Source organism: Numenius arquata, chromosome 2, assembly GCF_964106895.1.
Source record: "Numenius arquata chromosome 2, bNumArq3.hap1.1, whole genome shotgun sequence".
In the NCBI taxonomy this organism is placed as follows: domain Eukaryota; kingdom Metazoa; phylum Chordata; class Aves; order Charadriiformes; family Scolopacidae; genus Numenius; species Numenius arquata.
In genome coordinates, this window is record NC_133577.1 from 27,493,549 (window position 1) to 27,517,507 (window position 23,959).

Sequence of the window (23,959 nt, forward strand, 5' to 3'; positions counted from 1 at the left end):
GCTAACGGGCACCGCGGGGTACGACACTGCGCAGGCGCCGCCCGAGCGCACACAATGCGGGGGGGGGGAGGGGGGACGGAGGCAGTGCACAGGCGCCGAGGGCCAAGCGGGGCAGGGGCCGAGCTGCGCCTGCGCCGGCGCCAAACAATAGCTTGCTCCGCGCCGGGCGTACACTGCGCATGCGCCGGCGGGAGGTAAACAGGGCTTCCCGCTCCTTCCCCCGCCCTCAGCCATGACGGGGTCTGCGCTATCTCCAGCCGCTGCCGGCCCACGGACGTCGGCGGAAGATCCGCTCTGCGCGCAGGCGCGAACTGCATCCCGCAATCCGCAACAAAGGGGGAAGAGGCCGCGGCAGCCCCTCCTGCCGCCGCCAGCCGCGGGAGGTGGGTGGCCGGCGGGGACTACACCTCCCAGGGCTCACCGCGCGGCGCGCTGTATGCTGGGACATGTAGTTTTTTTTCTGGGGGGCGTGGCCGGTCCTGAACCGCGGCGGCGGGAGGCCGGTGGCCGTGGCGGGTAGCAACGGCCGACGCTGTGGTTCCTGTGGGAGCCGACGTCAGTTGCGGAGGGCGGGAAAGCAGAGTTGGGTCCGGACTGTTGTTACCCATCGGCTGCTTCCCCGGGAGCCGGCGGCGTCCCCATGCGGGCGCCCCGCGGGGAGCCCGCCCTGGAAGAGTCCCTGGAGCGGTACCAGAGGCGGCTCCGAGGTGAGCGGGCGCCGCCGCGGCGGGGAGGGAGCCGCCTGCTTTTTTCCCGCCGGCCACTCTCCCCTCAGCCGCTGCCCACCTCCGCGGGAGGGCCCCGCCGCACCCAGCTGTCCCCTGTCCCGCCGAGCGCCCGCGGGCGGGGAGCGCTGGGGCCTCCTGCGGCTTTTGAGGCGGTGCGGAGCTGGCGAGCGCGGGGACCGGGCCCTCCCGCCGCTCTGCGGGGCGGCCGGGCTGAGGGAGGCAGCGGGCGGCGAGAGTGAAGTTGCTTCTGGTCCTCCTTAAGCCCGCTCGCTGGTGCAGTTAATGCTGTCACAGGTAGTTGTCTGATCATAACTTGGCTTTGACAAGGCCCATGCCTCTTGTGGTGTTGTGGGGGGGTTTGGTTTTGTTTGTTTTGTTGGTATAAGAGTTGTTAGCTGTCATTGAAACTTCAAATCCTGGACAGAAGAGGGTGCAAACTGATTCTTATGAGAGTGATTATTTTCCGTGCCATAAGTTGTTTTCATACCTGTCTTCTTATCCAAGAAGCATCGCTTATAGCCTGACAGAGAGCACCTCAATCTCTCAGCTCTGACACCTGGACTTTACCAGCCTTCAGGCTGTCTCTGACTAGTCAAAGTAAGTGTCCAAATTCTGAAGAAAGCCAGTAGATAATTCGTGAGTACGGCACCCTGCTTGATGCAAAAAGTTGCGTTCTGGACACAGTGCCCATGCATTGTATATTGTGGCACTATTGAGTTAAATGTACGGTTGCCATGTAGGAACCGTCACTGCAAAGAGATAAAACCGTGGAAATAGTTTTGATTAGCTACTTAATACTTGATTTTTAGTAAGTATTTTATATTTCCTTCTCAAAAGAACATCAGTTTTTTGCGCTGAGGATGGATTTTATTTGTTCCAGAAGACAGAGCTTTGAAGAATCATGTCTATCTAGTTCTTCTGTAGATTAAGTGGGCATGTAGATGCTTCTTGGCACTTGCAGTAGAACAGTTAAGATGACAAATATCAGAGCGTTTCTTGATATGTATAGAGTTCCTTTTGTGATACGTAAAAACAATGAATAAAAACCTATGAATTGCGATACATAGGTATGGGTAGTCTTAGTACAATATCATATTTTTCTGTGGATGAATATGGAAAACCATGAAATAATTTTCCTTTACTGGATTTGGACTTTTGTGGAGGCAAAGGGTTTCTGCTGTGACTTTTATTGGCAAAGGAGGAGTGATAAATTAGGATTTTAAAACCATAGTTGAACATGTACGATTTTGGTGCTGCCTAAATCTTCTAATGGCAGATGTTTCTGCTTCAAGACAGTATTTTCACTCACAGAGATGCAGCTTTGTTTAGAAAGGCTGCACTTTAAGGGTTTTTGTTAATTTCTGCTTCAGTAGCATGGGCATAAGTACAAACTCAACCAATATGTTTGAAATTTACCTAGAGTACTTTTTCAGGCTTGTTTGCTTGGTTTTATGCAGACCTGGGAAGCGGCTACACTGTTACTCAACCATTTTATAAATTGATGTTCTCCTCCTGTGATAGCTCAGTGGTTAAGCCTTTTCATTTTAGGCAATGAAGGCCAGTGAATGCTGGCATTTTGGATTATTGGCAAGCCTAAAAGGTGGCACGCAGCCGGTGGAGAAGGCAGGTTTCTTCTGTTCATCCTTATCTAAGCAGATGTGCGGATGTGTTGGTGTCTTTAAATTCTGGAGTGCGCAGGCAGCGTGCTCTGCTCAACGTCCTTCGTGCCGGGGTATCCAACCATTGTTGGATACAATGGTTATGTTGAGCTGCCTGGACTCCCTGCAGAATGCAACATTCTCAGCTTCCTTGGGTGATAACAGCAGGTGAATCCAAAAACCTTTGGTCTCCAACCCTACCACGTATTCCCATAATGTCCTTAATGTAAATGTTCTTGTGTGGGTGTAGTTTGGTAAGGACTTTATAGTTCTTTTCTTGATTCAGCCCAGGCTTGTCATGAAAATATGCTTTTGTAGCATTTTGCAATAGAGCTCAAATCTTTCTGATTTTTGTCTTAGTGCATTTTAAATGTTCCAATGGAATTTGCCTTTCAATTCGAACATCTGTTGGAGTGCTTGGGGCTGTCATATACATGATATCTTCATAGTTGTGATGAGCTTTTAGGCTTTTGATACATGGAGTTTTGAAGCATGCCTTTGTACCAAGTTATCCGGACATTGTAAGTGACCTCTTTAACTCTCTCACATCTTCAAAGTGCCTTTCTTAAGAATTTTGCATCTTCAACTGTTTAACTGTGTATAAGACAGTATACACAGTACAGAGCTCATCGTATCAAATTATTGGATGCATGTATTCTGTTCATAAAACTTATTTTCATTTTATCTATGTCAGACTGGATCCCCTTACACTGGATCCATTATGGTTTTTTTAATAATTTCAGAACATGACATTCTGGTGGCTGTTTCCCTTTTCCACTCTGGGAAACACAGATTTTTTCCATACAATGCCAAGATAAGTTTGATTTCATACGTTCAGGGGCGCCTCTCAGTGAGTAGATATCAATAGGGTATTATCACAAACATAATCCTGGTGCAGGGTGATGTAAGTTCTATTATGTTTCTCAGTGAACTGCTTTATTTCTCAGTGATGTGCAGGTTTTAACTCCTTTGACCTGTACAGCATTTCTTACATCATTACCACTACTGTTAGGAAGTTACTGCAGGATAAATGGATCATTGTTACTTCTTAAGTTGTCAAACCTAATTCTTTACCTGTTTTTCTTATATAGTTACACAGTTTGAGATTTTTCTCCGAATTCAGATCATTCCTGTCATCTAGATTCTGGAATTTCAGGTGTCATGCCTTGGGCGTTATTTGATGATGGCTTTGAAATACAGCATTCTTAACTGTCTGTAATGTTTAACGCTATCTGGACACAGGCTAATTCGTGGCAACAGGTTATCACCACCCACGCTGGAGATCAGAAGAATAATTTTACAGCCTTATTCGGTTTGATGAAAGGGTGTATAAGTTCTCAAAGAACAATCAATTACTGCAGTGCAGCATCCTCTGTTGTAAAGGGAAATCCCACAGAAGACTGGCACACGGGGAGCCTGGGTGTTCGGTAAACTGAGTCTAGTGGCCAGAGGACAGAAAGCCAGACCAAAAAAACTGACTAAGACATAACTGGTCTTAGAGCCCAATAGAGAGGTTCTGATGAAATAACAAAGGTCCAATAACCGGGCTTTTCCTGAATAGTGTAGACCTTGTATAATAAAAGTCTTTAATGTTGTGTGTAATACAGAGTTGAGGGTGGTATTTGTTCAGTTGGGGTTATTTGGTTACTATGTAAACTTTCCCACAATTGAGACCGTTTCAAGTTAATCTCAGAGTCTTTAGGAGATAATAACACTTCTAATAAAAAGTTATTCTCAAGGGAATAGAAGTGTTTTGTAAAGGATGTATTCACATGAAACACTGAAAATTGGCAGGTGTAGTGTGAATGTCCAATGGGCCTTCTACTACACCAGTGCCAAAAGCAGTGTGGTGGCTTCTTGCTGCTTTCCCCTTTTCTCCCAACAGTAGTGAATATAGGGAAAAGATTATTTAGAGCCCACCGCTTTGTTTCTAGCATTCACCTGGTTCCTTGGGCAGAGAACTGTTTTTTTTTTTTTTTAATGTTGAGTTTTCTGCCTGTTTAGTAAATAACACTGGCTCTCTTCTGGGGAGGAGCAAGGGAGGAGGAGACCATCTTTTTTTAGGTACAGTGCCTGATATAGGCATCTTGTAAGTGTACCCTAAGAAAATGCAGAAATTATGTTCTGTATTCAACTGCATTACTGAGTCAATGTCCTATGTAATTTCAGAGAATGAAGATGCAAGCTATAAGAGGAACAGATAAAAATATAAGACTTCTACAAATAAAGTTTCATTTTGTGGCTCCTTTATGTGACTTCAAAAATAAAGTAGGGAAGGTCTGAAGTCAAAGCCATCCTTGGAAACATGAGTACGTGGCCCAGTTACCAGCTCTCCAACTTAGCTGTGACACTGTCGAATTAAATTGTAAATGGTAATCTATAATTGTAAATTTTTGGCTTAGGCTTTTTATCTTTATTTGGCAATTGTTTTTGAATGTCCTGCTGAACAGAGCACATAACATTCATTTTAGGGTGGAGAATCTGTCATAAGGGACTGGGAAATGCTTGTAGTTTCTCACATGTGAGGGTCTTTGAACCTTAGGCATGTGCTTTATGCTCTGCAGAAAGGGCTGGTTTAGGAGCTCATGACGATAAATGCTGCAGCTCCAGAGAACAGTTTCATCTTGAAGATGACAATTTGGTAAAAGCTGTGTTGAAAAGCACCTATTTCTCATAGAACGCAAAGCAACTATGAAGACCAAGAAAGTAGATCACATGGATCCATGATTCATTATTTTGAAACATCTGAGTGTTAAACACACAGAATCATAGAATGGTTTGGGTTGGAGGGGACCTTAAAGATCATCTACTTCCAACACCCCTGCCATGGGCAGGGACACCTCCACTAGAGCAGGTTGCTCAAAGCCCCATCCAGCCTGGTCTTGGATACCTCTAGGAATGGGACATCCACAGCTTCTCTGGGCAACTTGTTCCAGTGCCTCACCACCCTCTCAATAAAGAATTTCTTCCTAATATCTAATCTAAATCTACCCTCTTTCAATTTTGAACCATTACCCCTCATCCTATTGCTATACCCAATGATAAAGAGTCCCTCCCCATCTCTCCTGTAGGCCATCTTGGAAGGCTGCTCTAAGGTCTCCCCAGAGCCTTCTCTTCTCCAGGCTGAACAACCCCAACTCTCTCAGCTTGTCCTCATAGGAGAGATGCTGCAGCCCTCTGATCATCTTCAAGTACTTGCGACAGCAGGTCCTTGCCCTTCTTATGTTGGGGGGCCCCAGACCTGGACACAGTACCCCAGGTGGGGTCACACAAGAGTGGAGTAGAGGAGCAGAATCACTTCCCTCGACCTGCTGGTCAGGATGCAGCCAAGGATGCAGTTGGCTTTCTGGGCTGTGAGTGCACATTGCCGACTCATGTTGAGCTTCTCATCAACCAGCACCCACGAGTCCTTCTCAGGGCTGTTCTCAATCCATTCCCTGCCCAGCCTTGATTTGTGTGTAGGATGTTTTGAGGCCTGGCTAATGAACAGCCTGGTATCACTCATTGTTATTGTTGAATGTTTACATATTAAATCCGATCAGCGTAGGTAGTAATTAATAGGATACTTTCGGTCTCGAAGCTGTCATTTGGTCTGTTAGTAGCACGGTAGCACACCTGTGTTGCAGCTAATAAAGAAGAATAGCTGTATATCAGAATAGTAATTAAAGTAAATTCCAAGACTGCACAAACATTAAAACTTACAAACAAATTCTCAGTTTTGGTATTTTTAAGCAATTATTTGGCTGAAACACTAACCCAGAAGAGGTACATGATGTGCTATTTTAGATTTCTAAATGTCAATAGAAACAAAGTCAAAGTTGAAATACTTTTGGACAGTAAAGTTTTCTTTAAATAGGCATCATCTTTCTGTTTTCACTAACTGGTCTAATTGTCTCTTTTGTTAGTTACTGTTTCACATAAATTCTACGCGTTTGTGCTTTTTTTTTTTTTTTTTTTTAAGATCTAAAGAATCAGTGTAATTCCTTGTTCTCTAACTCTCTAGGGCTGTTTTCTGATTGGGAACCATGGGATATCAGAGTGACCTATTTGTTGAAATTATAGCCACCATTAACTTCTAGTCCTCTTCTTGTAAATGTTGTTAGAACTGGACTGTTAGCTTTAGGTGATAGACTTACGGCAACTTTTTCATGCAGCTGTAGTTTGTTTTCTTCGCTTTATGTTGGTTAACACTTCTACCAGCTGGAGTTATTTTCCATGTCTTTCAGGCAATTCTGTTGTTTTGGATGGTTGGTTCCTTTGCTAAGCTCTCCATTAGCTCCCAGAGTGTTTTCTATGGCATTTCTGAGTTCATGAATGAGGCAGCTTTGGTGCTTTCTTTTAAAGGATTGCTTTTTACAGACAGTCTTGGGCAGTGTCTGAAAAAACATCTTTTGTTTAGGCAATGCAAACACGGTTCAATGCTTTCTCTGTTTTTCCTGTTTTCACTTCAGTGACAAATTGTTCTCAGAATGATATTTTTTTTCTTTTCCCTCTTCCCCCAAAGCTGATTGCTGCTTTGGAAATACTTTGGAAGCTATCTCTTCCTTGTTGTATTTTACTTCAGTGTGTCCCGAGTCTCACCCTTATCTTAATATTTAATTTTTTTTGGACAAGTTGGATGGATCTGTATGGTGTCTCCAACGTAAAACAACTGCTGTTGTTGTTCAGTAGTAGTACTAACATTCCTGTACACAAAAAAAAAAGTTCTACCAATTATATTTATACAAAGATACTTCCATGGAAAAAGACTATCTATATTATATTTTCAGAATGTAATACTTAGATTTTGTGATTGCACTGAGTATTGAGAGTAATGAGAGTGATCAGTGTATCCTTCAGGACAGAGAAATATCTTCATTCAGTATGTAGAATATATGGCGTGTACTTTTTGAACATTAATGAATGTTTCAGTCAGGCCCTATTGGTTTTGTGTAAAGCATTATTCTTAACTAAGCTTAATCTAATCCAAAATTGCAGTCAGGTTTAGATGAATGTAGGGGTAGGAATGTCTTTGTACCTAGAACAGTATGGTCTTGATCCCGGGTTAGGATAGCTGGTTGCTTCTGGTTCTGAAATGATAAGCACTATTGTATTTCTTTCTAATAGGTGTTTGGTCTATGACGTTGCTGAGGCATTAGACAAGTTACTGCCTGTCCCTTGTGGCAAGTACTGCCTGTGATTTATACATTATAGTTGACAACTTGACAGCATTTTTGCGGAGCAGTTGCTGCTTTTTTTTTTTTTTTGATGTATCAGGTTTGATCCGTCAGGTTTTGTTGCTAGCTTGCCATTTTTTATAATCATCTCAGATCCTTTAAACACTGAAAACCAAAGAGCTTTATAGTAAATAAAATGTGTTTTTTAAAGTTTTAATCCAAATAAGTCCCATTTCATTTATACCTTCAGTTGTTCCTATAGGAAATAACAAATCAATGAAGTTTTATCACACAATGGAAATCTGTGTTCAGATTTTATTCATAAAGTCTTGTTAAGATGTAGAAAAGAAAAACGCTGATTGAATTTTGATATGCAAATCACAGTACTGCATGAGAGCAATTTTGTGCAGTATGTTTTTACTGAGGCCCTGTTTCTGTAAAATGTACTATTGCAGGAATAGCCTAACTGAAAAGTTGGGTTGAATGTGTGAGCCTTTTAACATTAATGACTTCTAAATTAATTACAAAATTATCATGTTTTTTTAAGCAGAGGTTCTTTGGTGTCCAGTAGTTTGCATCTACAGAGGTTCTTTCTATTTTTTCATATATTTACTTTGGCATTTTTACTTTGGCAGAACCAACAAATGTATACCTTTCCACTTGGTAATACATCGTCTTTTGTCCTGATGCCCCAAATTATGTCTCTTATTTAGGTAAAAAATACTATAATGTACTTATTCTCTTTTACGTGTCCAGTTCAACTCTTACTGAAGTAAATGATAGCTTTTCAATGTCTGTTGAATACAAAGACAGACCATCGGAAGCTCCTAACTCTCAGTTTGCCAGTGGTGATTGTTTTGCTTATGGCAGCAACTTTTGTAATTTGGAAATCAGCAAGCTCTTAAGAAACTTTGGCAAATGTATGGTGAAGCTTTGAAAGATATGGTGATGTTATTTCAGAGGCAGGAAAGTGTAGTCAAGAAAAGTAGACATCAGTGTGCCATTGGTAATGATTTTAATGTGCTTCACCACTACTACCCACTATGTTCATGGAAGAAGAGGACATAATGTAAGAAGATCTATGTTATCTTTGAGGATAAAATAGTAGCTTGGAGTTTAGAAGCCATAATATTACAGAGAGAGAGAGGTTCTGGCAAAACCTCTGTATGGGCCCTGTTTGATTTTGCTTTGTTTTGTTGTTCTTCACTGGCTATAGAGACAAATATTGAGGCTCTAGGGTTCTCTGACAGTGAATGGGGAAATGAAGCAATTTTATTGCTGTCAGAGAACACACCACATAATACCTTAACAGACATTGAATACTTCTTGGCAATAACTAGTTGCAGCATAATTTGCTAAATACTTAAGCCATTGCATCAGTGACATACTTCTACCATTTCTCAATTAACTCTCCCACCCTCATAACATACAGAACACTCAGAATGGATGAATAACTTAAATAGGATCATAGAATATCTCAAGTTGGAATGGACCCATAAGGATCATCGAGTCCAACTCCCTGCTCCTTGCCAAAAACTAAATCATATGACTAAGACCGTTGTCCAGATGCTCGTTGAACTCTGAGAGGCTTGGTGCCATGACCACTTCCCCGGGGAGCCTCGTTCAGTGACTGACCCCCCTAAGTATGTGGACAGATAAATATTTGACCTAAACCCCTCTTTGAGTCAGTGCCTTGTGAAATGTATTTGGGCTTGTTATAATAAATTATGACTATTTAAAATGTACTTTTAATATCTTATTTTACATTAACTTGGTTAAAGGATGGAGTAGCCAAAAATCAAAAGAGGTGATGCTAGTCATGACTGGGATTTAAGAATGGGTGCTGAGAGGTGATTAATAAGTCAGAAGTGGCTCAGGTTTTTATTAAAAACTTGCATCACTAAGAAGTGAGTGATGGCTGTCATGCTGGACTGACAACCATATTCTTAAATATAATGCTTGGGGGGAGGGTATTTGTATTTTTTAAGCTATCGGTAAGTTACAAACAAGCAGAGAAAAAGACTGAAAATGACTGTGAAAACCATTACAGTGGAGAAAAAAGTCAATTTTCCGACTTCAGTCAAGGTGATCTGAGCTTTGAAAAGTTAAAGTGAAGGCAGAAATACATATCTAGCTTTTGTTCTCCAACTTGAACTGCTATTCGCTTTTCAGTTTGGAAGAAGGGAGCTATTAACATTTGTAACCAGCAGCGTATGTCATACTCTGAGGCATGTCTTCTGAAGTCTACCTAGCAAATGCTTAACTGTGGATGTTCTTGAATTTTTGTTGAGCTTTTTTTGCCTATGAGAAAAAAATATCTTTGGTTAGCTATTTATGCATCATATAAATTTGCAGCTCACAGACACATAGGAATAAAGCAAGAACATATATGCTGGAAAGTTTGCCATTCTTTCTAATTGTAGCATTTGCTCCAATAAAATATGTTACCTTTTAAGTCTTGTCTTGCAAGAGTGAAATTCCTGTTCTGTGGGCATCTATACCTAAATGTTTCATATGCAGTAGTCCTAGGGGAGAATAACTCTCTGAAGAATTCACAGCTAAATGAAGAAAACAGCTATGATTTTATGTTTCTGAAAGTGAAGTAAGGTTTCAAGAGTTTGGGGGGGTTGTTTTTGTATGGGTTATTTTAATTATTAATAACTATTCATAAAGCTGCTCTGATTCAGGGTAGTTTTAACTGGTAGTCACAATGACTGACATTACTTTGGAGAAAAGGGGAAGAAACATGTCGTCATATATTCCTGATAAAGTAACTGTGAATTGTGATGGAGGACTGTCTTACGGAACATGTATGCTCTGTGACTGATGTATGGGTTATTTTCTCAGTTCACTTGTTACTATAGTAGAACCTAGAGATCCTGCTTTGCTGGGCATTGCATAAAGCCATACTACTTAGGTTATTGCTCTGTCTTTTCTAGCTAGTATATATGCTGCCTAAAGGGAAGAGAAATGAAATACTCCTCTCCATTTGTACATAGGCAGTTGAAAGAAAGAAGTAATAAGTGAATTGCCTGAGGTCCTACAGCGTGAACCAGAAGTGTCATTACATAAAACGAAGCCCATATTTTCTGATTCCCAACCCAATTATCATCTCTCAGCTGCAAATCTCTCAAGTTTCTTTTCTGGCATATTTGAAATATTCAGCTATATTGGTGTGATATGGCATATATGGTCAGAAAGTTTTTGATTTTTGTGAAGTCAGCTGAATGAAATAAATAATAATTAAAGAAGAATATAAGAAAAAGTACATTGAAAATGAGGAAAGAACATTACTGTATCACCTCCCAGTAAGTCGGTTGGTTCTTGGAGTAATCTGGAAGGAAGTGTTTTGGGTTTGTTTTATCCAGAATGATGACTGTTATTATTTATTTTTCAAACTTATTCAGGGTTTATTGGTCTTTATTTAATCACTGGTTTACGTTGACTTAATTTGCTGAGTTTTTATTTAATTTACTCAGATATTTTCCAGTTGTTCTGTACATTGTGTTGTCATGTGTGGTGTCATCATTAGAATTCAAAAAAGCTGTTGTTGGTACCCAGTCTTGCACATTGCATGAAATATAGTATGAGCTGTAGGTTCATTGAAAAGTATCGAAGCTGTCTATGCTAGGAAGTATTTTAGGGTCAAGTATATGATCAGTAGTTGAAACTTTGTCTCTGCTGGAGATTTCTAATAGTAGGTACTTGTGCTGCTGCGGAGTCCTAATGTATTGACAGGCTAAAATTCTATTTATATCTTCTTCTTTGAAAATATAGTATATATTTCTTCTGCAAATTCTGGCATACAGTAGTTGTTTTAGCTGTTTGCATTCAGTAATTGCTTCCAGTGGCGGAGTTTAGATCAAGTAGTCAAGCTAGACAGATGCCAAATGCTTTTAATTCTCCCATTTTTTTGCAAATTAAAATATCACTCAGTAAATCCTTTCTTTTATGTTATTTATTGTGGCTAATTATGTGATTTTTTTTTTTTTTTTTTTTTTTTTCAGAACGTGCTAGTGAAAGCATCTATCAACTGAAATATGCCCTAGAGGAAAGACAGTTTGCAGAGGGTGAGGCTGACACTGGATTTAACCAGTGCTCTGTGGACAAGGGCAGTGGTGATGTGGACAGGGGCAATGATGACAGCGGGAATGCAGCCTGGCAGGAACTGCAGCATAGTCATGCAGGTAAGACTATTCAGACAGCAAATAGTTTAAAAATTGTTGAAAATTAAACTAATTTCAATTTTAAAAGTAATTTTTTTTTTGTTGTAATGTTTTTTATCTCTTCCTAGTTAATCAACTTAAAATTTTGTTGCAACATCAAGAAAGAATTGAAAGTGAAGTCTCTCCGTCAAGGAGGAAGATGTCGGTCTGTGTACATTTCTTCTTGTTTCTTTTTTGTTGTTTGAATGAAGGGCATGCATGATGAGATCAATTTTCTAGCATCTAGGAAGAAAAAGAAGCACTGAATCATTCTTGTATTGTGAAACATAGGAGATTCTTGAGGTTATGGACAGAACTCGGTATGCTTATGACCATAGAGGAAGAAAAAGTAATCTCTTAATACAAGATTTAGACTTTTCTTCTCTTTTGTTGACCATGTAGTATGGGTCACAGTCCAGTCCTTTTTGTTTTGGAAACAGTTGGGTTTGACTAAGTGGAGACATTTCTCTAAAAGCAGCCTCTGTTTTTCTTTGACTGTACTTTAAGGATTCTCAAAGGCCTTCATATGCTGCAACTATGCTTTTTCTTTGGAGGGTTAGAGATGTTCATGTAACAACAGGTTTTGTAGCTCTCTGCCAAAATGCAGTGGTCTCTGTCAAAGTCAGTTTACACCCTTAAATGTTCTTCTCAAATTTAGCCTTCTTGCAGCAGAACATGCACCAAAGCGATGGACGGTTCAGTTACTAGTATCTAGCAGTTGCTCTGTATCCCCACAGGAAAATAATTAAAAGGCATTGTTCCAGTTTTATATTTTGATGGCCTCCACTGACTACTTTGGTTTATACTAAGCAAGACAAGTAACTCTTTGCTGTCAAAGTTGAGGCAGCAGCAGAACAATTTAAAGCCTGTATTCCTGCTCTGTTGCTTTGAGCCTGTGTAATGAGCCTAGCTCTACTGTTCTAACACTGAGAAATTGTATTTAAATTTCAACTTTTCTGAATGTTCTAAAATCCACGAATTTAGTCCGATTATCCTGCCAGGTACTTTTGCCTCATAATGGTGCAGGATAGAATTAGTGTTTTGTAGCTCAAGGGAACGATGTATCATTAATTGACCTTGACATGATGTGAATCAGTATCAATTTGTATTTAGCCTTTGGATGGGAGGGAAATCATCTTTGAATCCATCTTTGTCAAGTTTTCTACTTATATTGGGAAATCTTAGTAGAGTGGAAAAATTCAGAAAAAAGGATACTTATTTCTAAGAAACATGTGATAGTGCTTTCAGGGAGTGCATTAAAGGATGGAGGAGTAAACAGAGAAAAGATGGGAATTTACTGTATTGGTGGGCATTGTTCCATTTCTTCATCTTGAAGCTTCCAGTGAGAGGGATTCTGTGAAGCGTTGGGCTTATTCTCCTTTTCAACTGTCCTCCATCTGCTTTCTACAAAGGATGCAAAAGTATTCTGAAGACAGAGCAAATGTAAAGCTTAAAAAATATAGAAGTACAAAAGTACACACACACCAAAAAAACCCAAAACCTTATAAAACACAAGTTTGGCGGTTTGCTGGACACTGCAGAAATGCTTCTTGTATAAGAAGAATCAGATTCCCCAAAGGCCAAGGACAGCAAAGTTAGATTATGAGTAACCTTAACCTTTGACTTTTAATTATGCTGAAATACTTGATTACTACTGAATAGTAGATGACTGCATGTGTCTATAGCTAAATATAATATTTCCCATAAAGTATATTGTTTAATAAGCTTTACAATGTTTAATATGTATAAATAACATTGTCTTAACAAAATTCCTTTCCCTTGCCCATTGATAAAAGTTGCGATAGACATCAAATGAGTACGTCACTTTGTTGATTACACTCAGATGGTTCAGTAGAGACTTTCCTTTTGCTTTGTACCTCGTCACCTGAGGTCAAGGCCCAGCAAGGTTGTTTCATACAACAGCTGCAGTTCTAGCCAAGCTGAGTCTTGGCTAACCTAACTGTACCCTGCCTGGGTTCCTGACATGGTTGTTATATCTGGAGTTCCTGTGATTTACTCCTGTTGTTTCTTGCCAGTTTGCAGGGCAGCAGATTTAAGACTGCCAACAGGAGAGTGTCTAATTCTGGGGTTTAGAGGTTTGAAATTTGAGGCATTGTGGAAAAGTACAAGGTGCGCCAAATTATTTTGGATGTTGGCAAAACTATTTGTCACGGCGCAGAATGCTGGCCCGTAAAGCTGCCAAGCGTTTGTATTTTATAAACCCTTGTGATTATATGGTAAATTTTTCAATATTAAGAATGCAAATGTGAACAGCATTTGTGAGACTCGGGCATAAACGTTTGGTAATTCATACTGATCATATATGTCTTTCAGTTCTGATTTTAATATTTGGCCAACTTGAAATGTATGCCTCCCCTGAGCTCTGTTCTTTCTGCTCTTTCTGTTCTGTGTAGTAAAAAAGGTAAAAAGAAATAAATCACAAATGATCCTCCTAGCTCTTGTGTTGATGGCCCACAAGTTGAGGACCCAGGTGACAAAGTCCATCCCACTATAACTGAAGGCATGGTACGTGATCACCTAAGGAATCTAAAGATATACAAGTCCATGGGACCTGATGAAATCCATCCCAGAGTCCTGAAGGAACTGGCGGATGAAGTTGCAAAGCCACTTTCCATGATATTCGAAAAGTCATGGCAGTCAGGTGAAGTCCCTGCAGACTGGAAGAAAGGAAACATCACACCCATTTTTAAAAAGGGAAGAAAGGAGGACCCTGGGAACTACCAACCTGTCAGCCTCACCTCTGTGCCTGGGAAGATCATGGAGCAGATCCTTCTGGACGCCATGCTTGGGCACATGGAGGACAGGGGGATGATTCAGGACAGCCAACATGGCTTTACCAGGGGCAAGGCCTGCCTGACTAACCTAGTGGCCTTCTATGATGAAGTGACTAGGTCAGTAGACAAGGGACGACCTATGGATGTGATCTATCTGGACTTCTGTAAGGCCTTTGACACGGTTCCTCACAACATCCTGCTTGCCAAATTGGAGGGATACGGATTTGATGGGTGGACGGTTCGGTGGATAAGGAATTGGCTGAATGGTCGCACCCAGAGGGTGGTACTCAATGGCTTTAAGTCCAGATGGAGAGCAGTGACAAGTGGTGTCCCTCAAGGGTCCGTGCTAGGACCAGTACTGTTTAACATTTTTATCAAAGACATAGGCAGAGGGATTGAGAGCACCATCAGCAAGTTTGCAGATGACACCAAGCTGTGTGGTGTTGTCGATACACCAGAGGGATGGGATGTCATTCAGAGGGACCTGGACAGGCTGGAGAAGTGGGCCCAGTTGAACCTCATGAGGTTCAACAAAAGCAAGTGCAGGATTCTGCACCTGGGAAGAAACAATCCTCAGTATAAATACAGACTGGGGGATGAGGTATTAGAAAGCAGCCCTGGGGAAAGGGACTTGGGGGTGCTGATGGACGAGAAGCTGGACATGAGCAGGCAATGTGCTCTCGCGGCCCAGAAGGCCAATCACATCCTGGGCTGCATCAAAAGAAGTGTTGCCGGCAGATCCAGAGAGGTGATTCTGCCACTTTACTCTGCTCTGTTGAGACCTCACCTGGAGTACTGTGTGCAGGTCTGGAGCCCTCAATATAGAAAGGACATGGACCTGATGGAGCGGGTCCAGAGGAGGGCCACCAAAATGATCAGGGGGCTGGAGCACCTCTCCTATGAGGACAGACTGAGGGAGCTGGGGTTGTTCAGCTTGGAGAAGAGGAGGCTCCAGGGAGACCTCATAGTGGCCTTCCAGTACCTGAGGGGGGCCTACAGGAAGGCTGGGGAGGGTCTGTTTACAAAGGCCTGCAGCGACAGGACGAGGGGCAATGGTTTTAAGCTGGAGAAGGGGAGATTTAGATTGGATATTAGGAAAAAGTTCTTTACCATGAGGGTGGTGGAACACTGGAACAGGTTGCCCAGGGAGGTGGTTGAGGCCCCTTCCCTTGAGATATTCAAGGTGAAGCTCGACGAGGCCCTGGGCAACCTGGTCTAGTTGGGGGTGTCCGTGCTGACTGCGGGGAGGTCGGACTAGATGACCTTTGGAGGTCCCTTCCGGCCTGGACCAATCTATGAATCTATGAATCTACCAGGTATTTGCCCCGTGAAAGGGCAGGTAGAGGCTTCTAAATAAGGAAATATCCCAGTGAGAGTGCTGTGAGCTAATAAGTTGTGTTAAGAAGTCCTCTGTACTTTTTCTGTTGGGAAAATATACTACGTATTATTTTCCTTTTAGTGAAACCATTCTTTATCACTCCTGTATATATTACACCGATGTTCCTCGGGTTAAACATTACCACTGTTTTTTAGTGAAGAATAATTTGAATAGAAATGGAGTTTTTCACATTTTTGAACACTGCTGTAGTGTTATCTTTTCCGGGAGGCAGCCGGAGGTCTCAGCTGCAAGGTGGTGTCTGTTACACTTTCAGAAAAGAGGGAGGGATGAATAGGAGCCAGAGGAACAGAATGATGAGTTACAAATATTATCAGTGCTATATTGTATGTACTTTAATAAGTGTGATTAATTTTTAAAAACTTTATAGAGTAGTTGAGGTTAACAGACTTTAAAGCAGGGTGAATTCTAAGTCAATAGAACATGAAACTCAGGTGCGCTGAGCCAGGTGGAATACATTGCAAATTCAGAGTCCCTTCTCTAAAAGTTTTTCTAGATGGTTCTGGAAAACCCTCCATTTGTCTCTGCAATCCCAGTTCCAGATTTCTCAAGAGTCCCCCCTTTAGTACAGCCAATACTTATATTAGGTGTAATTTGGCAGGAAGACTTTTGTTCCTAGAAGCCTTCCCCTCACCCTGATTAGTGGATTTTATCTTTATCTTTAAAGGTTGGACAGGGAATCTTAATACCTTGTAGAGGAAAAAAACCATCAATTGTTGGCAGAATATGTAGATAAGATAATTAGTACATGTAATAGCTAGCCGTTAGTAGTTTGGTTTGGATTTTTTTTTTTTAATGGTAAATGTTTCAAAAATAATATTTAAAAACAAAGATGTAGGTTTCTGAATCTTTTAGGAGATTCAGGAGTCCAGCTGTTCAGTTAGTTCCTGAAGATGAGTTCTATGATCTTTAAGACCTTAAGTATATTTGAGAAGCATCTCATGGAATATTTTTGCACAAAAAGGTGTGTTTCTGACCTGAGATCACAGATTTTAGAATTGTATCTGTTTCAGAACTAGCTAGGGCTTGTGTTGATATACTTTCTTTTAGCTTCAGGAATTAAAATAGTGCATATGGGTCAACTAGCATCGGACTGTACTTAGTTTTTTCAGCGGCTGAAATTTGCAACAGTAGAATATCAAACTAAGGTAGTAAAACAATATTGAAATACATAAAAAGGATGAGTGAGAATCTCATAGTAGCTGATTATATTTGTTATATCCACTCTAAATAAGTCATTTTTATTAGATTGACAAGGACTGTTTGTTGCTAATAGGATCAAAGAGAGGCTCTAGTTTTCAGGAAGCTAATTTATGATTTTAAGGGCATTTTAGTAATATTTATTTACATTCTTTGTACTGTATTCTTAGGAATAAATGCTGTAAAGTTATAACGATTGTTTTTTTCATATTTTGTAAAAAATTTAATCCCTGTTTAAATCTTGCTGAGCAAGGCGGAGATATAATTGTTTATCTTGAATGGGCAAGGATTCCCTTCATTACCTTCTTTAACTTAGTTACTTGTGAGGCTATCAAAAATTTTACCTATTTATAGGGTGTTCAGAAAGGTTTTTTAGGATTGTCTTTTAAAATACCAATAATGAGGTTCTTTGGTAAACACAATATCTATTACACATTTTCTGTGTTTCTATGGAGGTATTAAAATGGCGGACATAGTTGTGTTTCTGTAGCAATTGTTAATGAATATTTAGAAGAGTTGCCTTTGATGTACATCCCCAGCTCATTAAAATTAAAGGGCTTTTTATATTCACTTCATAGAGAAGAAAATACCCCCTTACATTTATCTAAAACGGATGATGTACTTAAATAGCGGTATGAATTTCATTTACAAATTGGTTTGTGGATATGATTTAATCCTGCTCTATAGATGTGCTTAATCAAGCGGCTGTACTTTTGGACAGAAGTGACATATTTACTTTTTGTATTGAAGAATTTAAATTCTTATTGTTTCTCCCTTCTTCATGATCTAGTATGTGGTGAATTTTTATTAAGTGTACATAGTATTCTGTGTGCAAGCAACATTATTATTGCAATAAATGGAAAACTGGAAAATAACACATGCTATTCTTTACTTCCTTCAGAAACCCCCAGAAGCTGCAACTGGAGACTTACCAGCCCTTTCTGATCTTGTTCCTATAATCAATGACCAGTCACAGTATATTAACCATTTAGAAGCTGAAGTGAAGTTTTGCAAGGTATTAGACAACATATTTCACCTACGACAACTCTGGTCCCCTAAATATGAAGAATTGCTTTAAAAACAGCTTACGCTTAGTCTTGAGATTCATTGTCATAATGACCAAAAGTGAGCCACACAGTTCGGTAGATACTGAGCCTTACTATGTGTCTCGGTGCCTGTGTAGTGTTTAAGGGTCTTCAAAGACATTTTTACATCCTGTCACAAATACAAATAAAAAAATTTTTCAAAGAAGTTACATGGAAATCCAAGCTACAGAAATGAAAAGTCTGTCTTTTGAGTATTCTTATTCTAAAAGGGTTAAAATAATTGAGAATGTTAATCTAGACTTTAAACACATCTAGATGTGTTTAAATGTTGATACCATCTCAAGGAGCCTTTTACATGCAGTTCCTGTATCCTGTAGGAGGAATTGTCTGGGATGAAAGATCGAGTACAAGTAGTTGTACTTGAAAATGAGGAACTCCATCAGAAACTGAAATTCTTAACTGCAGAACATATGTTGAGAGAACAAACTCTTCTAGATGCTTCGGTAAGTTTTTGTTGTTCTGATGTTGTTTTAATCAGTGTTCAGGGACCTGGTTCTTTTTAGGGAAGGCTATATAAATGGTTATCCACAAATTGAATTTTAATGAGAGTTTGTAAACATGGATTTCTGTAGGTAGCATCATTATTGTAGATTGCCAACCTAATTAACTTGTTTATTAGTTCTTATATTCTACTGTAATAAAAAAATATAAGATTCAATACTTATATAATTAACACTTGTTTAAAAAAACCAGCCTGCATAATTATAACTGAAGTATTAATATTTTCATTTTAGGCAAATACACAGAACTCCTGGCCTGTAGGTGGTAATGACTGTAGCATGCGTCAGCCTGTGACCTCATCACCAACACATAACAAAGATCAGGGTTTTTTTAAAGCAGCTGTTGGAGAAATAGAAAAATGGCATGTAGAACTGGTTGGTATTAACTTTCTTTGCAGAGTCATACTTTTTGCAGAACCTTTCGGTGCTTTGTTGTGCTGCAGTTCTGATGATTAATTTTGTAACAGACATACAGGAGGAGTTTTGGTTGACTGAACCTTAATCTGAGGTCAAATTTTATTCTCTTAAACCACATCTTCTCATTATAGTCTAAGTAATATTATTATCCATTTAGACACAGATGGCAGGTTGTGTCTGCAGATGTTGTCTTCCCGGAGATAAGTCTTGTTTTAAGAGTGTCCTGTCAGTGGTGGCTCCATTGCACTTTGGAGATTCTTAGCAGTAACACAAGGTGCAAGCAGGTGGGAACGCGCTGGTATAACATAGGCAGCCCTCCAGGCAAGCTCTTTCTGCTCCTGGAGCAGCGCAGCGCCAGTAAGGTTCGAAAGTAGCTTTGTGCAGTCTGTTTTTCCTAAGTGGAATTATATATTTTGTGCTTTCAGAGATACGGAGGAGCCCTAGTATTCAGAGATGATGTTTTCTCTATCCTGTACTTTTCGTTTCATAAGATATTCTTAAATTTTTCCTCTGAATTAATGGGGTAGCATTGTCATCTTTTGGGAAAAACATGGTTAACTGAAAATTTTGATGTTTTTTATCCATGTGCATATGTGTGCTGTGGAATTTAAAGGGTACTTTAGTTCTTCAAGATAATTATATGTATTTATTAATTTTTCCCAGTAAAATATATTTTTGTTGGTTTTGTGCCTCATCTAGAGCTGAAAACCTCTTCAGTGATCTGTAATACCTGCAGTTGTTTGAAAGCTAGTTTTTACAGTAATTGCACTTTTTCATCTGTCATATTTAAAGCAAGAGAATCATATTGATTGTGACTTATTTCTGAGTGCCAAAGTGAGCTAAATTTCTGGTGTTTTATCTGGTTATCACCATTGTATTTAACATTGGTGTGGTTGTATTATATATCTAGTTCTTCACAAGGTAATAAAATTAACTCACTGTATTATAAATAAATAGCCTATCCACTTGAAGTTCTTCAGAATTCCTCTTTTATTTCTGCTGACTTGTGGGAGAGTAAGAGCAAACTCGAGACAAGACCATCAATTTGTGGAAATCATTGTAGAGGGCTGCAGTTGGAGCTGGGGCAATTTACCATATGAGGATCTGGCAAGATGTATAGAAATAAGAAAATGGATGGGTTGTTAATTTTGTAGACTTCCACAAGTGTGAAATATTTAGATTTCTCTGACACTAGTGTTTCAACAAGTTTATATCTACAGGGGAAAAGAATGAATGTGGCTAATGTCTAGATTTATTTGTTAAGACAGGGTTACAAATAAAGTGAAAGACAATTATTTTCTTCCATTTTTTCTAAAGGAGAAACTAAAACTTCTTTATCAAGAAAAAGTCAATATCCTTGATGCTCAAATACAGTCTCTAAGGTAAAATGAAATGTGTATTTTTTTTCCTTAAAATTACTGTTAATAAATTATCACTTCATAAGAATATGAACCACTCAATTGGAATTTAAGTAAGAGTATGCCTCAACGTCTGAATGTCATGTTTTCGGATACTGTCCCTGAAAGCTGGTTTTACAGTATGTTTGCTCAAATGCAAAGGTAGCAAAATTGAATGTAATAGCAACATTAGCAATATGTAAATTTTACAAATTTAATTGAATTGTTGTATTTATAGAAATTAAATTTTGATATAACATGTCTTTATACCTTTTTACTCTTTTTTCCTTTATAAAAGTGTCATGCCTGCTAAGGTATACTAATAAAAGGAAAAAAGAGAAGTTAAAATTTTAACTTTTGTGAGCTCTTCTATAATTACCTCTCTTTCTACTAATGTTTTATATCACAAGTTTTGAAATCTTAAGCATCAAACTCGTTTAGGCCACAAAATAATTTTGGAGCAGGAAAACATACTTTTGAAGCATGCAGGCAGTGTTTCCAGTCACGTTACCTGCATATCTTTAAACACAAAAATATTTGATAATAAATTCTCATGTACTCCTCAAAATATTAAAGGTTTGAATAGATAGCAAACTATGGAAAAACAGAGGTAGAGGCAACCACTGTAGAATTTGATGTTCTGGAGTAAACTTCCCCCTATACACCTGCATTCATGATACTACTGCTGAATCTGTTTCAATTGTGATTTTTCCCTAAATAAATTGTGCTTTCATATATCTGAAAATCCTACACTCGTGTGTGTGCACACATAAAAAGAGGTACTGGTAGGGAGACAAGTTTAAATATACCCTTTGCAGTGGTGAAGTCTTAAACGTGCAAAGCCAATCGTGCTGGTGAAAGTAAAGGAGGATCTTAAATTTCAGCTATTTAATCCGATTTTTAAATCCCCCCCCCACCCCGGCCTCCAGCTTGAAGTGTTATATATTCTCAGAAATAAATATTGGAGGCTAAAATAGTCTGAAAATTTCCATAAGTACGTTATTCAGCCTCTTGATTTCTCCTAAGGGGCATGATCTTTCAAACTGTAAGCTCTGTAAAGCACTTGAGCATTTGCTAAATTTTAATTAAAGGGAAAAATTATATTGCTTTCAGTGAGACTATCCTTGTTTTTAACATTAAGCATGAATTTATGTGGGACTCACTGATTTCTGTCCAAGATTTACCAACAATAGGTCTGTTGTACCATGACTGTCTAAGGATATATGCAGAGCAAATTCTGTTCAGGTTATAGTAGATTATATTTAATAGACCGACTACTAAAATTGGAAAAAGTGCACAGAAGATTTCCCAGATGGAAGTAAGCATGCATGCAGTGTATATATCACGTGCACAGTAAATCCAATGCAACCAGAATGTGTCAGACTTACTATGTGTGTGCTGCCCAGATGGCCTGCATAACAAACCAAAAGCTTTGGACTCATTGCACAATTTGTCAAATCGATCTATATGTGCACAGTGTGCGTTTGTCTGGAACTTCCTGATGTCAGCATTCCTACTGCTTGCGCTCTCTCCAGCCTGACAGATGCTTGGAAATTCTGGGGAAAATTCTTCAGAGCACCTGGTAAAAATTTTGCAGAAAGTAAAAAACTTAGCATGTTTTTCTGGAGATGTGGTTGATCCCAAGTTTGTGTGTATCATTGGATCAGAGAGAATGAGCTGAATACATCTGGATTTTGTCTAGAGAGCATAGGTGACTTTTACTTTATATTGTAAATTTACAATTAATTTGAGAGTGGAGAAGAAGTGTGAAGTTAGTGATGTTATTAGTAAGAACAACAGAAAAAATGTTAGGATATTGAAATATTTATACAACTGATAGCGTTTCTTGCTAATGAATCCTTTACTCTGTTCAGATAATATGTAAACCTACACGTTTTGTCTAATAATTTTCTGTGTAATTTTGCTATTTTCTAATACTACAGAGGGAAGAAACAAAAGAAAATAGTTTTGTTTTGTCTATTAATAGTTTTGATTGGGCAATCCAACTTTATTTCTCAGTTAAAGTCCTCCTTAGGCTGCTGAAATGTGTAAACTAATGTTCATTAGAGGAATTCTTATAGCTCTTTTTGGGTTTCCTCTGTAATTATATATTGCATACAAATATAACCTATAGAAATATTTGATTGCTCAAATAACATTTTTTATTTCTTCTTTCTAGAAAAGACCTTGCAGAATCTCAGAAGACATGTAAAGATTTGGAAGGAAGGCTAAAACACCAGAAGTCACTTGTTTCAGCCACGAATTCTAGCCGGGTTGGTGGTCTGTGTCTGAAATGTGCACAACACGAGGCAGTTCTTGCACAGACTCATTCTAATGTTCATATGCAGACCATCGAGAGGCTGACAAAGTAGGTTTGGGGATTGTTTACTTTCTCATTGAAAGTACAGTTGTTTACTTTAAACCGTGTAAGTGTCAATGTGTTGTGTTGCATTCAGAGGGAGATGTGTGGCTGTGGAATGATGCAGTCCTAAATTGAAGTTACGGTGTTAAAGTCAATGACAGAATATGAGTGTAGGTCCCAACCACTTTGAAATATATTGTAGTTTTGCTGCTTATTTCAACTGGGAAAGAATGTTAGTCGTTATCTTGTAATTGTGGTACCTTGGACTATCCAGATAATCAGACTGTTGGAAGTTTGTTTTGCACACTTTTTGTACAAACAAACCCTTTACTTTGTCAAAACAGATATTTTGGAAGTCCACACATTTTGATTGATTATTTCCTGCAAAAAATTCCTCATCGTTCTGTAGTTGGAAGTTTTTCTGGCTCCACTTCATTCTCCTTACATTTGGGGAACATTTAGGATAAATCAGCAGTGTAATCCTTTTTTATTTTTTTCCCTTGAATTTGCTTAGTAGGTGAGGTGTTTGGGATAGGATGCGTTGCTCCTCCCTAACTACAGTAATTCAGGGAAGAACATTCCTTTGGACAAAAATAAATGAAAGTATTTGCTGCAACCTTTTTTAATTGTAGCTTTTATTTAAATGATTTTTAAAAAACAACTATACAGGCTGAATGTAATATATATAATTCAGAAATCCCAACAGCATTAAAATACTTTTTTTCTGAAGAATTCTGCTAGTCAATCATCTTAAAAAATTTCTCCTTTTCTACTTGCTACTAATAATGATAGGATACTGCAGCCTTCTCAAAGTTTGGTAAACAGCCATCTATTTATTCTCAGATATCTGAAGCTTCTCAGGATTTCTGAAGTTCTAGAATGAGCCAGCTGGAGATAAGGTAGTGGGTCAATTAGAAGCAAGAAGACTGAAGGGACATAGCACATACAGTCCATCAAATGGATATTATCTCTACGTGTTAGGTGGCTGTTGCTAGGATTTATGTATTTTTCTATTGTAAAGTCCAAGAATTTTCTGGGA

General features: G+C 39.2%; 1 protein-coding gene across 1 annotated transcript in view; it reads left to right on the forward strand.

The window, feature by feature from the left end:
- Positions 1-462: 462 nt before the first annotated feature.
- Positions 463-23,959, forward strand: part of SDCCAG8 (SHH signaling and ciliogenesis regulator SDCCAG8) — a 117,784-nt gene continuing 94,287 nt past the window's right edge. Inside the window, exons 1-8 of the mRNA XM_074166010.1 lie at positions 463-707; positions 11,550-11,729; positions 11,837-11,913; positions 18,040-18,153; positions 18,562-18,687; positions 18,979-19,119; positions 20,479-20,543; positions 22,738-22,926. Of these exons, the coding sequence (XP_074022111.1) occupies positions 641-707; positions 11,550-11,729; positions 11,837-11,913; positions 18,040-18,153; positions 18,562-18,687; positions 18,979-19,119; positions 20,479-20,543; positions 22,738-22,926 (959 nt within the window). The 5' untranslated portion in view covers positions 463-640. The remainder of the gene's footprint in view (positions 708-11,549; positions 11,730-11,836; positions 11,914-18,039; positions 18,154-18,561; positions 18,688-18,978; positions 19,120-20,478; positions 20,544-22,737; positions 22,927-23,959) is intronic.